At 42.0% G+C, this 16368-nt stretch overlaps 1 protein-coding gene and 1 long non-coding RNA gene across 2 annotated transcripts in view; one reads left to right on the top strand and one right to left on the bottom strand.

Moving 5' to 3' along the window:
• socs7 (suppressor of cytokine signaling 7) overlaps positions 1-13908 on the top strand; it is a 23288-nt gene extending 9380 nt beyond the window's left edge. The window contains exons 4-10 of the mRNA XM_008284249.1: positions 54-188; positions 323-468; positions 1388-1556; positions 10117-10245; positions 11923-12058; positions 13311-13454; positions 13825-13908. Coding sequence (XP_008282471.1) covers positions 54-188; positions 323-468; positions 1388-1556; positions 10117-10245; positions 11923-12058; positions 13311-13431 — 836 coding nt within the window. The 3' untranslated portion in view covers positions 13432-13454; positions 13825-13908. The remainder of the gene's footprint in view (positions 1-53; positions 189-322; positions 469-1387; positions 1557-10116; positions 10246-11922; positions 12059-13310; positions 13455-13824) is intronic.
• On the bottom strand, positions 7332-14026 carry LOC103359063 (uncharacterized). The gene is made up of 3 exons (XR_520286.1): positions 14016-14026; positions 13701-13703; positions 7332-7439 (listed from the first exon to the last, which is right to left on the bottom strand). It is a non-coding gene; the product is annotated as an uncharacterized LOC103359063 (long non-coding RNA).
• Between the last annotated feature and the right edge of the window lie 2342 nt (positions 14027-16368).

The raw sequence follows: 16368 nt of genomic DNA, 5'->3' as shown, positions 1-16368 counted from the left end.
CTTCCTTCCTTCCTTCCTTCCTTCCTTCCTTCCTTCCTCTCTCCTTCTTCCAGATGACATAGCCGGGCCTCAGCCTGGTCCCTTCCTAGTGAGCGTCATGGGCGCCTCCCTGCAGTCCCTCCCCCTGCCTCTCCCTCCTCCTCCTCCTCCCTCCCACGCCACCATCCAGCACAGTCTCAGCCTCAATGGTAAGACGAGGGGGGCCTGATGGGAAATACGGTTCGGATTTAGTCCTCAGCTCTGGTTTCTCATTTGAATGAACTAAATGCGCATGCAGTTGTTAAAAATGCTTCGTTTTGCACCTTTAAATCCTCTGATTCAGACGCCTTCCTCCGGGCCCTTCCTCATTCGAACCCATCTCCAGCCGATGCTCCGCCCCCCAGCAGACAGGCTCCGCCCCCCATGCTGTGCGCCCTGCGTAGGTCAGAAGCCAGCAACTTCACCGCCAGTCTGAGAGAGCTGGAGAAGGTCAGTCATACTGATGTTTATTACTTATAAACTTAAAATATCATTCATTTATTTCTTCTATATATTCAATGTTTAGTTGTGGATGGAGTATGGGGCAGGAACCAAAGACGCATGGGGCATTCATACCAACTTTCCCACCTTCCGAGTTCATGTCATGAATTTACTTGAAAAAATGGAAACCTGTTAAGTCCATGGCAGTTTGCACAAACCAAAAGCTCTACTCCAACTACTTTTTAGCTAAATTTAATCATCCTTGCATTCAGTCTAACTCTCAGCAATCACTTATTTTTCACTGTTTGAAATTTGTACTGAACATCCACAAAGAGTAATTTCCAACAAAACAGTGTTTGATGAATGTTTTACAGCATTCAAATTAATCGCAATAAATAATGTACTAGCCGAACCAAATACTCTTCAGTTTAAAAAAAAACACAAAAAAAACACAAAACGTTAATATTTCTACACATTTTTTACTGTTTGTCATTTTCGAGCAGAGGCCTGTAAAAATAGCTCAGAGCTGAACAGTTTGAGACGACGAGGAGCACATTTTAAACAGTCAACAGTTTGGAGGAATCACAAAAATGAGCAAAATCTGCCTCACAGGGTCAAACTTCTAAACTTTTTAACTAAAAAAAGTGTCTGGAGTAGAGCTTTAGGATTTTTGCAAGGCCTCGTGAACCTAACTGAAGTTTTCATGTGAACTTTTTAAAGAAAATCCGTGACATGCCCTGTGAGGGTTCTGGGTTCTGAATGACCCACATACCACAGCACTTGTAGCCTAAGCCCATTTCCACCTTTGGATGTGCCTCTAACGGCACCGTAACTGTTGTGCCAGCAAATCAAACTAGACAATCTAGAGTCCATTGCTATGTCTTCTCACTGGGTTCCTGAATTGTTCTGTCGGGCTCTGTGGCTGCAGTGCGGCTGGTACTGGGGACCCATGAACTGGGAGGACGCAGAGATGAAGCTGAAGGGGAAACCAGACGGATCCTTCCTGGTCCGAGACAGTTCGGACCCTCGATACATCCTGAGCCTCAGCTTCAGGTCGCAGGGAGTCACGCACCACACGCGCATGGAGCACTACCGAGGTCAGTTTGGTTCATCCGTTTGTTAGATATATTCCTGAAATGTCGGTTATTTCTCTATTGGAAAGCACTTGTTGTTTTAAATGTGCTCCATGAATAACAGGGACTTGATTTGGTTATCTGAAGATGTGCCAGATTTGCAAAAGGCCAGTTTCCAAATATGAAACAACCCAATGAGCGAGCATCACCTGAAAGAACAGAACGATACTGCATGATAAGAGAACTAACTGATGGAACATGTAGAGAGAGAGGGAGAGCTGCTTCTTGTGTTTTCTGCTCTATCACGTATGCGTCATGATGTTTTAAGAAAACAGGATATGATACAAAAACTACGTTGTGTCCTCTGGGCCTGTTCTCGATAGTCCAATGAGCAGGCAGAAATGAAGTACGCCAGCTCCGGTGATGGGTCAAGAAATCAATAAAGCCACAGAGCTGGTACGTCTTTCTTTGAGGATCCTGTTTTTGTGTGAATCCCTGACATAAGCTGTGATAAACAAATAAAACGTTTTTTGGTTAGGTTTTTTTTTTATGCCTCAGTGGTTCAGTGGTTAGCACCTCGCAGCTAGAAGGTCGCCGGTTCACGTCCCGGTGAGGACACCTGGGATCTTTCTGCGTGGGGTCTCCATGTTCTCCCCGTGCAGTGTGGGTTCTCTCCGGGTTCTCTGGCTTCCTCCCACACAGTCCAAACACATCCATCCATCTATTATACACCGCTTAATCCTCACTAGGGTCATGGGGGGCTGGAGTCTATCCCAGCTGACTCAGGGTGAAGGCAGGTTCACCTGGACAGGTAACCAGTCTATCACAGGGCTACACTTAGAGACAGACAACCAAGCACACTCACATTCACACCTACGGACAATTTACAATCACCAATTAACCTCAGCATGTTTCTGGACTGTGGGAGGAAGCCGGAGAACCCGGAGAGAACCCACGCTGCACGGGGAGAACATGGAGACTCCACGCAGAAAGATCCCGGGTGTCCTCACCGGGACGCGAACCGGCGACGGTACTAACCACCGAGCCACCCTCTGTTTTCAGGCTTTAGAAAATCTAGCATGTGATGATGAACAGAGTTCGTGGAGAGAGCCAGATGTCTGGTTTAGCAGCACTTTGACTCTTCTAGAGTTAGAATCCTGTAGAATCCGGCGGCTCAACCACTCGTGGATGTTTGTAGCGCGTGCTCTCCTGGTGGGAGGGGCTTCAGGGCTTCGTTTTCAGTCTGTTTGGTTGTTTGTTTGTTTTTCAGATTCCTGTCTACTGTAGCTTTAACTGAACTTACAGTCACTATAGGTGATGCATTTGAGCATTTGAGTTTGTGCTTTGACTTGCATTAAATGTGAGCTGCAATCTTCTCCCCAAATCTTTTTAATTTTTGATTTGATGTTAGTCTGAGCTAAACCCAGCCCTGCTCATCGCTGCCTCCAGCGTGGGTGAAGCTCCGCTTGTTTGTTTGATTGATGTGGTTTAATAAAAGGAGCAATATTGTTTATTACCTTATAAACTAAATCACAGTCTGCTGCATTTGATCGTGTTTTGACACCCCTATGATCTTACAGTGGTGATACATGTGAGGCTTCTTATCTGTGATTTTCAGTGTTGGTGAGCGGTTCAGTGGGTGTTAATGTGGTGTAGCGAGCTCGCCCTCAGGCTGCTAAGCAGAGTGCGAGAGAATCATTGCGTTCATAAACATTTTAACTGCATCAGACACTTTCTTGTGCATGTGATACGAATTTGGTCAAAGTTAAAGACAGCTATGAGTGCTGCAAAACAATTAAACTGATGATTGGTTTAAGTCAGGATCAGGTGAAGTGTTCATCTTAACTCTAAAGTGTGAGTGTCTTCTTCAAAATGTCCAAACCAACGGGGACGCCTGCGGGAAGGTGGCCACCGGACGCATGCGATGCTACACAATGTCCCCGTGGATGAATATGTTCACATCCACAGTCAGCACTTGTGGTTTATAACAATATTAAACAGCAGCACTTCCAAAGTGCTTCACAGACATAAAAATAGAAAAGTCAGCATCAGCTAAATGCAGTTAAAAAGTACAAGCTTGTCCTTAAAATGGAGTCTTTCTTTAACACTTTAAGATGGGGGCAAGGCCTTTAAAACAAGCAAGGAGATGTGAAAACCTGAGCAGTGAGAGTGGGAGAAATGGGCTCATATTTTCAGGTTCAAGGAGAAAAAGGGATTTATGAAGGTCGACGTGTAAAGTTTTGAGTGCAGACCCCTTTTTCCTACTTTCCATTTATTTTTTGGTTTTATTCATCCACTTTTTCCCTCTTTTACTCTTTGGTTATTTTTTTTTTTTACTTCAGCCTGTTGGTAGTAAGTCGGTTCTCATTGCTGGTGAAAAGTTGAACCATGAAAATGAAGGTCAGCAGCGCACAGGAAAGCAAACAGCTGAAACATTTCTGCATTTTTTTTTCATGAATACACAAGTGTGAAGTTAATAAAAAAAATAAATCTACTGATATATCTTTTTCATACTTTTTAAATAAATGACCTAACCCTGGTGAGGCTCCTCAATTTTACTGAAATATTTTGAGGACGTCAGGTTTGAGTGAGTATCTGCAAAGTAATGATGGAGACCAACAGTCGTCCTCAGATGTATTCATACCCTCACATTAAAGAAGGAAAACAAACAGCAAAATAAGTTGAAATTGCCAAAAGTAATAATAAATAAAAATGTGATGAACATCATGACGCTGCTTTTGAATTGTGGTTCAACAGAAACATTAAAAAAAAAAACTAAAAACACACAATCAAACCAGCATGATGGGAACTAATATTTAGTTGAACAACCCTCTGAGCCAATCACTGCCATCAGGTGTTTCCTGTAACTCTCAGTCAGACTTCTGCACCTGTTGACAGGTATTCTGGACCACTGCTCACCTGCTCATCAGCAAAGTGCTCTCATTTGTCCAGGACAGTTTATTTATTTATTTTTTTTAAATTATTCTTTTCAACCACAATTCAAAAGCAACGTCTCATTTCACTAAATTAGAATTTAACACATTTTTATTTATTATTACTTTTTTCAGTTTCTAGTTATTTGAGTGTGAATTTTGCCTTTTCTTCAATGGAAGGGGACGAATACGTTTGAGGACGACTGTACAGACATGTGTATGTGACAATATTTGGTTCTCATCTTTACCCTCAAACAAAAGACCACGACAAATATTTATGATTTTTACAGATTTTCTCACTAAAACTCCACATCGGTCCTCACAGAGATAGAAAGCTGGACCTACAAGAGCCCTTTCACACACCCACTCACACGTCTCCATGCGCTGGTCATTCAACACTCAACTACAAGTCACGCCAGACCATTCCTGCACACACGCAAGCTGACTGCACACCTCCTATACAATCATACATATTATATGAGTCTATCCACTACATGCAGCCGACTGTTCACTAATCACAGAGGCAGAGCCGTGGCTGACACACTGAAGCACTTTCCCCTCTGTCGCCGTCCCTCGGCAGCTGTAAAGGGGAGAACGAACCGATGCAGCAACAACAACAACGCGTTAGGGCATATTGTTGTGATGTCAAAGATGTGACTACACTCAAGATCAAGACCCAATTTATTATTCCCTGGGGAGATTTGTCTCAGCTCACACAGCTTTAACTGCCAGACAAACACAGCAGCAGCATCCTGACAATCCTCACGATGGAAAACAGTGCCAAAGGTCACAAAGTAAAAATCATACGGTCAACAAATCAATTAAGAAAACATGCAAACGTAAGTAAGAATCTTTTGCTTTTCCATTAATAAGCTTGGCAATACAGCGATGAAACAGCACAAAATAAAATGAAACGATTGAAGAGAATAAAATAAGATGGAAAAAACTGTGAATCAGAATGTTGCACTTGTTCTACTCAGAGAAGCAGCACGACAGACAAACATTTCGTAACTGAGATAGAAAATCTTGGAAAAAAATGTGTTTTGCTGGAAAACAAGACGCCATGCTGGAGTTAGCTCCTCTGCACACGAGCTAGTGAGAGATCTAAGAAGATCTCAAACAAACGACTCTTTCTCACCTAAACAAGAGATTCATCAGTTGACTTATCAGCTAAAGTTGTGGTCTGGCTGAGTTTGGAGGCATCACACTTGTGCACAAAGTCAGTGGACGGATGCAAATGGACAGAAAACGGCCCCGCAAATGAAAACAAGTTGTGTGAAAGGGCTGCAAGCTGGCTCGTTGTTAGCACCGTTGCCTCACAGCTAGAAGGTCGCCGGTTGGCGTCCTGGTGAGGACACCCGGGATCTTTCTGCGTGGAGTCTCCATGTTCTCCCCGTGCAGCGTGGGTTCTCTCCGGGTTCTCCGGCTTCCTCCCACAGTCCAGAAACATGCTGAGGTTAATTGGTGATTGTAAATTGTCTGTAGGTGTGAATGTGAGTGTGCTTGGTTGTCTGTCTCTAAGTGTAGCCCTGTGATAGACTGGTTACCTGTCCAGGTGAACCTGCCTTCACCCTGAGTCAGCTGGGATAGACTCCAGCCCCCCATGACCCTGGTGAGGATTAAGGTGTAGAGATGATGGATGGATGGAAGGTGTGTGAAAAAATGCACTTATCATTATAAGGTGCCATGTCTTGTAAAGAGGTAATCTGACATAAAATTGTATGTTATATGCTGGACTTCCATCGACTCAGTCATTCTTTTTTAGCAGACTATTATTGATCCCTTGCCTTTACATCTCCATATCTACATTCACCAAAAAGAAAGTTTCTCCCAGGATTTACTTGTGCTGTGATCTCAGAGCTGTACTGAATTGGCGGAAAGGGCGTTTAAGGTCCCTTTGCTTTGAATCCGTTGAAAATCTGCTTGAATCTTAAAGAGCTGATTGCACTAAATGAATTCAAAGCAACTTTTCGGATGACTCGCCCTGTTTGAGCTTCGTCACTGATGTCTTGTGGCGTATATTTTTGTGATTTTATGATGCTGTAACACACTTTTTTAAAAAACTAGTTTTATGCCTGTAGCCTATTAATTTGCACTGCTGTTGGTTTTGGCCTTTTGTAAAAGAGATTTTTAATCTAAATGAGCATTTCACTGATTAAAAGAGGAGCTAAAGAAAAACCAAAACAGACAAATGTCCAAACACCCACATTTGTGCGATAAAGAGAGGTGAAAGAAATCGCTTTCTGTTTGCGCCTGAAGACAATACTTCATAATGAATCCAGCGACACTCAGACTTTTTCCTGTAACATTTCAAATAGGTAAGATGAGATAATATGAGATAAGCTGTACTTCATGTGGGGAAATTTGTTTTAGACTCCACAATGCAGTTTCACAATAAATGGACAGAATAAAACCAAACATCACATCTGACCCAAGAGACAAACCTCAACCCCTGAAGCAGCTTTCACACAAAGAAATAGTGTGAAACAGTGCACTCATCATGAAAGAGTATAGTGATGCTGCACATCAGATTAAACAGCAGAACCTGGGCTACAACAACATATCAGCCACTTCTACCTGCCCCAAACACAACTCAAACACCAGCTACATTAATTATCACACATGGACATCCATATAGCGCCACCCAGTCGACCCACTCGCCAGTCAGACAGTCCACAGATTCCAAACACGTCCATCAAAGCTCTCTGAGATCAAAGCATCAGCGAGAAACAACCCAAAGAACAGCAAAAACCCAAACCGCTTCATCAAACTGTAGCTGTAAAATGTCTCTTACCTTATAGCTGTTCTGCTGTGAAAAGTTTGTGTTGTCGGTAAATCCACACCTGAATCAATTCGTAACACTTCCTGTGTTACACTGAAATCATTCCGGGCGTCTTTTGGAGGCTTCGTTAGCCTCAGGGAGCTAACGAGTGAACAGCAAGCGGCTCGTCTTCAAGATGGCGCTCTGCTGATTCTGATTGGCTAAAAGTGCTGTCAGTCTCATTTTGGTGGCTATCGCTATATTCTATTGGCCCTAACGATGCGGAGGCGGCATCAATCACTAAACTCGACCAATCATGACGGAGATATAGTCTTGCGTCACCAGAGGATCTCCACAGCAGTCTGATCAGCATCAGGACGCGGAACACAGACAGCGGTCTGGTTGGATGTTCAGGAAATTAAAGAACTGCTGTGTGTGGATGTATTGAACACCTTCAGTGATATACAAGTAAATATATAGTTTGTACATGAGAACATTCAGATGGTCACCAGTGAGCCAGAATGTGAGCTCGCCTGAACCGTCTGGACTAAAAACTCTCTGATGTTGTTCTGCTTCACTTTATCAGAGTCACAATGTTCACATGTTGTCTCTGATCTGGGAGAGGTTCAGAGCTGCTTTCATTTGTGCTGTGTGCCATCTTCATTTACTCTGAACCAGTAACATATATACTGATATTTACACATCTGAACGAATCTTACAAGTGTTCTTTTCATTATGACACACGAATAATTCAAATAGACCTTGTAGCTGCAGAGATAAACTCTTGTTATTGTGGGGATGTCATTTTGGAGCAGAGGCCTGAAAAATAGCTCAGGGCTGAACAGGTTAAACCAACCACCTTAAAGAAAAAGAACATAAAACAGATTTATATCTTTTTTCATAAAGCAAGGGCAGCATCCTGGACTGACACTAAGTGAAGACACTAAGATCAACACTTGATGTGATTTTTTTTTATTTATGTAAATGGTTTATTGTGTTTGGTATAATTATCGTGTGGATTTCTCATTACCTCCACGTGATTTAACTGCCTTCCTTCTTCACACACCCACAAATATAAATCTGAGGGAACAATCCCAATCCCTCCTGCTTTATTTGATTTTTGTCACATTTTGTCTGTCCATTTAAACCTATTTTCAGAAACAATCCTGTGAAAAAGACCTCAGTATCCTCAGTGATACAGGAGAACTCCCACGTTTCTGTTAAAAAGACTTTGAAAACAAACCATTCTGTGAAATCAGAATACTTTTCGTACACAACAGAGTTACTGAATTTACTGTAAATATTTTATTGTGATTTTTAATGCAGAACAATAAAGGACAGAGAAAAATAATAAAATCCATGTACAGATCTGATAAAGTGAAACTGCGACACGGATGCAGCGATAACTCACATAACAACACATGCATATTTGCACACACGCCACATTTGTGACAAACTAACAAGGTGACTCATGAAAGGTACATATGCAACACGCAAACACACACACACAGACACACACACACACACACACACACACACACAGAGGCAGATGTACATAACTGCGGCTGTACATTAATGAGTCACCATTATAAGGCCATAGAGTCATGCCTTGAAACACATTCATTATTCAGACGTGCAGCCACGAGTGACACAACACGTTCACATCAACACAATCTTGTTTGCATGAATGCATCGCGGCCCGGCATGAATCGAGGGCAGAGAGGCTCCCAGATAAACAACCACTGGGTGGTAACAAGAAGTCAACTCGCTCACACTATTTAGACTTGTTTGGATGCGTCTGATGCGGCTGGTTGGTGATAATTTCATACTGTACAGTCATCGTAGATGGTTTTCCAATGATTGCTTTACCGTTCTGGAACAACAGCCTATGAGGGGTTATGTCTTTGCACTGCTCAGTGGAGGAACAGTAATTTTCTGTCTTTCTGAAAGTGAGATGAATAGGTGCATGAAGTCCAGAGAGTCCGGACATGGTTAGCTCAGTTTAGCATAAACACCCGAGGCAGGGGGAGAGTTCAAGTTAAGTTTTATTTAGCTTTATTTGTTCAGGAAGCTTCACTGAGAGTTTGTAAGAGACCTGAGAACAAATTACATATACACGAGATCACAGCAGTGAAAGTCATTCACTCTAACACACACACACACACACACACACACACACACACACACACACACACACACACACACACGGACACATTGATTAAAACATCCACAGAGATTGTTAGAAATATGAGCTGGTAGTCTCCCCGAGGCGTATGTTTCTTTAACTTGTGTTAGAGATCATTTCTGTGGCATCAGAATTACAACAAAAAGATGTTGTAATGCAAATCAATAAAACACAAATAGCTCCACAAATTTGATTTCAGTATTTAGGAAAAATGCGGCAAAGTGAGACCACCGAACAAAACACAGAAATTCAATGCAAATGCAGAAAAACACAACTAAATATGGAAAATACAGTCAAATACAAAAAACACAACCAAATGTAGAAAGTACAACAAAAGGCAGAAAACACATCTGACTACATGTGCCACATGAAAGTTGGAACATGATGCCAAGACTTGAACTTAAAGCTGCACAAGCTGGTGTCAATTTCCTTTTTGTGAAGCTTTACTTTTGCACAGCTGGCACATTTAATTGTTGCACCCCATCCTGTCAGAATTAAACTCTTAATCCGGAACAGATTTTGGTGCGATGGGTGCCTTGACGATGAAGCGTGTACTGTGAAGAACAAACCTCTCAGCCAGAGCGTAACACTGCAAACAAAACATGCACAGGATGGTTTCACATGTTTACAGCATCCGTACAGATGTTGCTTGTGGATGGTAAAATGCTTCATGTGACACAGACAGACATTTCTTTCTGCCTCCAGGGACATTCAGCCTGTGGTGTCACCCGAAGTTTGAGGACCGCTGTCACTCTGTGGTGGAGTTCATCGAGCGAGCCATCATGCACTCGAAGAACGGCAAATTCCTCTACTTCCTCCGTTCCAGAGTTCCAGGTGAAAAAATATAGGTCACACAGCCACACGTAGCACGACCGGATCAAAAATGAATGTGAGCTCCCACTTAGGGAGAAGTGCCCGAGAGACGGAGGAGAGGAGAAACGTATGTGACCGTCTGTATGTCTGCATTCAACCTGTGAATCATTCATGATTGTGTGAAAGCGCAGGGCATCCTCAACATACAGGAACCATGATGGGCTTGTGGTTAGGCATTTACTGTACGTCTTTCAGTAAATTTGTGTGTTATGGTGAAAATATAGGGTATGAAACTGGTTTGTGTGTATTGGTGTCCACACTTGCTTTACTGCACTTTAAACACATGCAGTTGATATGAGGCAAGTGTGACCTACAGAAGAGAAATGGCAGCTCTTGCTTGCTGCTGACAGTGATGCACGTATAAGCTGGTTCCACAGCTGACAGAACCCAGCGAAGATGATGAAGTTTAGGACGTATTGGAGACTGTGTCAGTATCAAACATTATACAGTTATGGCAGGTCTCCATTAAGTCCTGATTAGTAATGGTTTAAATTAGTGATGCATGATATTTACATTTCTGGCCGATATTAAGATTTCTGATATTGCCGATAACCGATATTACTGATGTCGTTATTTAATTTTTGTTTACTCTGAAAGACGAGTGTCAGTAAGCACTGTGAGAGCATGAAAAGTATTCAAAAGAAGCCCAAATTAGACCACATCGTCTTCTTTATGAACAAAAGTAAAACATATTTAAACATATTTTAACATATGTAACGTTCAGAACTATTTAAGTGAAGACATCTGTGAAATAGCAGCGACATCAAATGTAGAGACGAAGGCGCTGATGTTAGACAATCATCGTGTTTTCACATCGGCTAAATTTGTTCAACGGACCGATACCGATATGTGGGGAAAAACCCTAATATCGGCCGATCCCGATGTGGTCGCCGATATATCGTGCATCCCTAATTTATCTTTCTTGATGAACATACATGTTAAATATCACAGTGTCTTCTCATTGCAAATTATATTCCTTCTTTGCAAAATTTTATCAGATTTAAATTGTGCAATACAACAAAAGGTTATGTTTCTAATGACTGTTGAGCCTGTGGCCATAAATTTCACCATAAAATCACTACTAGAGTGAATACACTATTCACTCCTGTTTTTTTTTTTTTAATGTATTAATGCTGGATAAACACGTAAAAGGCTACAATCCAATATCAGATGTTGTCTTTGGTCGTGATGACCCTTTAAAGAATCTGCTTTCTGTTGAGTTTCAGCGTATTGTTTCGTTAAAATGCCACCTCCCTGTTTTTTAAACTCACGACAGTATCATTTACAGAAGCAGCAGTTTTTATAGAACCTGCCTTTAGCAGCTATTTCCACAGACAGCAGACATACACTGTGCATGAAAGATTTTAGTTATCGTAGTTTTAAGGATATTGCTGTGAGTTTGATATATATGCTATGTGTGTTTCTGGTATTTAAAGCTGCAGAGACAGCAACAGAAATTAGGAGACAGCGAGAGGGAGTGATGTTCAACAAAGGCATTCGGCTGTATTCAGAATGGGCTACGTGTTGTAGCCACTGGGCCCCCAGCATGCCCCGAGCCAGAGGACATGCTGCAGAGATGGAGAGGCGGCTGGCTGGGTCAGAACGTGTCAGTGAATAACATCTGACTGTTTGTTGCAGGGCTTCCTCCCACTCCGGTCCAGCTGCTGTATCCTGTATCTCGCTTTAGCAACGTGAAGTCACTACAACACCTCTGTCGCTTCTGCATCCGTCAAATAGTCCGCATCGACCACATCCAGGAGCTTCCACTGCCCAGGTACTCAGTCATGGGATCATTTTTAATAAACATTTTGCTGAAATATGAACCGTACGACTTTGATACGGGGTGAAAGTCCTCAGAACCCCGGTGGGGTCCATCATAGCCACAGAAGCAGGCAGAACTGATGGAGCTCAATGAGAAGTAAAAACTCCTTTGTTTTCCAATATTTATCCGGCGTTTTTGACTCAAGGTTTGTGGAGACCTCTTTGATCTTGGAGGCTGTGGTCACGCTGTGTGAGGTGAAACATTAGGCTCTTTGTTCACAACTCAGCACACGGAGAGATTTTAACTCTGCAGCAGTTGGGCTCAAGTGCGTCACACAAATCTGGACAAATTCAAGCACATAAATCAGGTTATCAAGGAGACACAATGGGCTCGTTGTTGTGCTTAATATAATAGCTTCTGAGCTTGTATCCAACTAAAAGCTCAGGAGCTGGTTCTTGGGACATTTTCTGCCTGTCATTGAAGGAGGTGTCTCAGTTATTTGGCCGTGCTAGCAGTGCGGCTCTGTCGGTACACAACTGTGAATCTTAACAAATATTGGATGTTTTGCAGTAAACTCTTGTGGAGTTATCTCATCTTTTGTTGATCCTCTGACTTTTTATCTGCCAGCTGTCAGCAGGCTGAAGTTCTCACTTAAACAGTAGAAGATCTTTTGAATGAGAATGACATGAGGTTCAGTCATTTATGGTTCACAGCCTGGACAGATGAAGTTAGAGGGGGCTGTGGGGTTCTTATTGGGCCCCTATCAGCACTATAGAGGTTCATGTCTTTAGCTCCTCAGTCGCCCAAAAAACACTCATAAGAGCTGAAATGAAGTTGATTAACTGAGACACAAAAATGGCAATTGATTTATCACTTGAGTGATTTTTAGCAAAACAAACTCAGTGATTCAGTGGCACCAGCTTCCTCAACAAGAATGCTTATAAAGTCCCTTTTTTCTAAGACAGTTAACTCAACAGCTTTGTGTTTTTAGTTGTTGATCGGAGAAAAAAAGAAATCTGAATATGTTAATTCATGGAATAAGGAGAGGCGTTTTCACTATAATCTGAGATTTTATCAACACAAACAATGTATTGATCACCAAAGAAAGTAGATGTATTTATTCTATGACGTACAGGAAATAACGCGCTCGCTAATGTCGATGGACGATCTCATACAGTCGATATTTTTGGGGCCTGCATGCTCGGTGATCCAGCCTTTGAGTTTGACTGCTGATTCTCGTGTGTCCATCCCAACCTCTCTGCAGACCGCTGATCTCCTACCTGAGTAAGTTTTATTACTACGACCCTGAGGAGGAGATGTACCTGTCAATCAAGAGCATCCGGAGGGTGGTGGGAGCCGAGCAGGAAGCCGAGTCGCAGACGTAGCAGCAGAGAGCTCCTCAGCTCAAGTGAGTTCGTTTCTCATCAGCTTCGTCACTTCAGTTGTTGCGCTTGTTGATTCGTAGGTTAGTGTGATTTTCAAGCCACACAGAAAGCTTCATTCAAGTCAGAATTTATGTTTCTGATACTTTTCAAAGCTTATAGAAGGAAGGATCTTCCCGTGTCTGTACAATAAATATGAAGCTATAACTGATGAGCTTAGCTTAGCATAAATACCAGAAACAGGGGAAACAACTGTGTGTGATCTTAATAACGTCCTCTGTGTTGATCCTGTGACTGTGATACTCATCAACGTCATTTTACGTAGCAATTTCTCAATTTATCTGAGCACATATTAATAAAGTTTTACCCCAAACTGTGTCCAAACTTTGTCTCCAGGTTTCTTATGGAGGACTGATCTGCACTGGTCTGCCAGTCTTCCAGCATCAGCCAATCAGAGTCCCTGGAATTCAGTATGTCCAGTTGGACAGGGACGGATGGACCCTCCTCTGTGTTGATTTGGACTAATGAAAGGAGGGAGGAGTGTTTGCAGTTGGATGGTGGGAAACAGATGCAGACGACTCAGTCACGTCTGAGGAGAGACTGCAGAGACACCTGAAAACATGTTGGCAGACACAAAGAGAGCGTGAATTATGAACTCATTTTTTTCCAATTTCCTGAACCTGCTGAACTGGACTTTTAAAACACAATGCACTGGTCAGTTTGTACAACTGTTGTTTGCTGCCATTTCCTTGTTTTTCCTTCCATTCTGTCAAAGTGAGGGATTTTAGATTGAAAGATGCCCTCAGGACAGATATACACACAGAGGCAGGGCAGCAGAGGTCCATCACTCAGCGTAGCAGCATCAGGAACTGAACCCTGAAGTAGGAACCTCAGAATCAGCTAAATCTGGATTTAGTTTTTTTTTTCTTGAAAGGAAACAGTGACATCTCTTCATTTTGCTGACATTCCTTTGACATGCTGTGATGTAGTTCTAGATAACGGTATCCTCTCTAGACTACCAGACCCAGGATTACTTCATATGATTTCTATGATCAGTCATAAATTTGCAGCACTGAAGAAGAACCACATTTGGCCCTTCACTTGCAGAGGCTGCACAGATATGGTTCGATATTTTCATCAAAGTAGAACCGTAGGACTGAAGACAGCTGTTATTTCCATTATCAATATGTGTGACAGTTATTTTCTCTCATGATCGACTTGGTATAAAAAATGTCATAAAACAGAAAAATCATTTTTTAACTGATGCCCAAATTATGCCCACAAACAATGTGTAATAGCTGCATTTGTCTGTAGAGCAAAGTGTATTTTTATATTTGAAGATACACTACTTACATTTTTAGGATCTACTTTAGGGGCAGGACTCATCACCTTTGCAATGTAGGAAAAAGAAAAAGAATTTAGTGTTTGCATGAGGGTATTATTCACCAAACTGTGATCTTTTCCTGAACCCAGCTAAGACATTCTGTGTCTTCAAGAAAAGCAAAAAGTAGCCGAAAACAAGAGAGAACAACAAGTAAAAAGGAAATTAAACACCAACTGAAAATGCCACAAAACATGAGTCCCACTAGAGACTCAGACCCCTTTGTCTCGGGTAAACGTTCTGTGGTTTAGGCCACCTCCCCTCCAGCCTCTTTACGTGGACTTTTTTTGGTCTTTTTATGTGTAAAGTGAAAGAAACCCAGGAGTTACCTGACTTCAAATAGAAAAGAACCAAAAACACATCTCACAGTTTCACAGCCTTTAGTGTGAAATGAATGTAGCTGTTACACATTTTGGTGTGTTGGACCAACAATCAAACATCCAACGATGCTCCATCACAGAAAACGAATATTCACAATTGAGAACTAATACCAGGGAATTTTTGGGCCATTTGTTTGGTTTTAAGAACATGTCAAACCAGTAATCAGTGGCCAGATTGTTGACATTTTCCTTCCTTGTTTGCCGGCTGACTAGTTGATCAGTTAACCGACTGAGGCGGTTTAACAGCACTGTCCAGTCTCTGGGGAGATAATAAACGTAGCATTTCAGGTGCAGTAGGCTTTACAGGAGGCCCCTCAGGTGGTTGATGCTCTCAAGTGATAGACTTCATGCCTCACACTGACTACAGTGATACATGCTATGACATTTTAAACTGGATTTCTCCCACCAGAATGAAAAAAAAGCCACAAAACTTTATAAAGTAAACCTGGTTGTCTTTGTCAATGGAAAGACTCCATCTTCAGATGCTGGTAGATACGGTTGAACATTTTCCAGAGTATCTCCTCTAACTTCCCGACAGACTTATGAACTTTGAGCTGGGATGTAAAGAGACAACTGCAGTTCCTGAACTTAATGAACACAAATAGCGTCTCTGGTCTCAAACACTCCTTACTTCTACTCAGCAGCTCCTCTGGTTGCGTTAAACTCCTGTTGTGTATTCGTTGCTCTTACGTGGCAGATTTCACGTCATATTGTTGCTGTTACCATTTGGACAGATATTCAGAGGAACACTGAAATCACACCAAAGAAAAATATCCTCAGAAGTCTAGTTTACATTACAAAGAGTTCACTTGAATTGAAGGCAATAATAAGAGTTTTTTCAATGAAACACAAAACTAAAGTTGATGACAGCCTGATGCCTCGGTGATATCCCATCATGCCCTGCCTTTCAGTGTGTATATCTTCCAGGACTGCTCTCTACCTGTCAGTTTGATTTGTTGAAATGCCCAGATGTATTTTGCTCATTCTGTTTCTCAGTACCCTGAAGCTGGCTACTGGCTCAGCGTTTTCAGTAAAAAAAGAAGAAAAATAAATATTGGTGTGTGCCATATTTTATTTTTTTTCACTTGCGTATTTTTATGCTAAGATTGACGATAAATTTATTGACAGAAGATTAGTACACTGATGGTATTTCACCTAACGGATGCTGCTAACGTTTAG

This window comes from Stegastes partitus, unplaced genomic scaffold (genome assembly GCF_000690725.1).
Source record: "Stegastes partitus isolate 25-593 unplaced genomic scaffold, Stegastes_partitus-1.0.2 Scaffold352, whole genome shotgun sequence".
NCBI classification, from domain to species: domain Eukaryota; kingdom Metazoa; phylum Chordata; class Actinopteri; family Pomacentridae; genus Stegastes; species Stegastes partitus.
The sequence above is the reverse complement of the archived record's forward strand: the minus strand, read 5'-3'. Positions and strand labels throughout refer to the sequence as shown.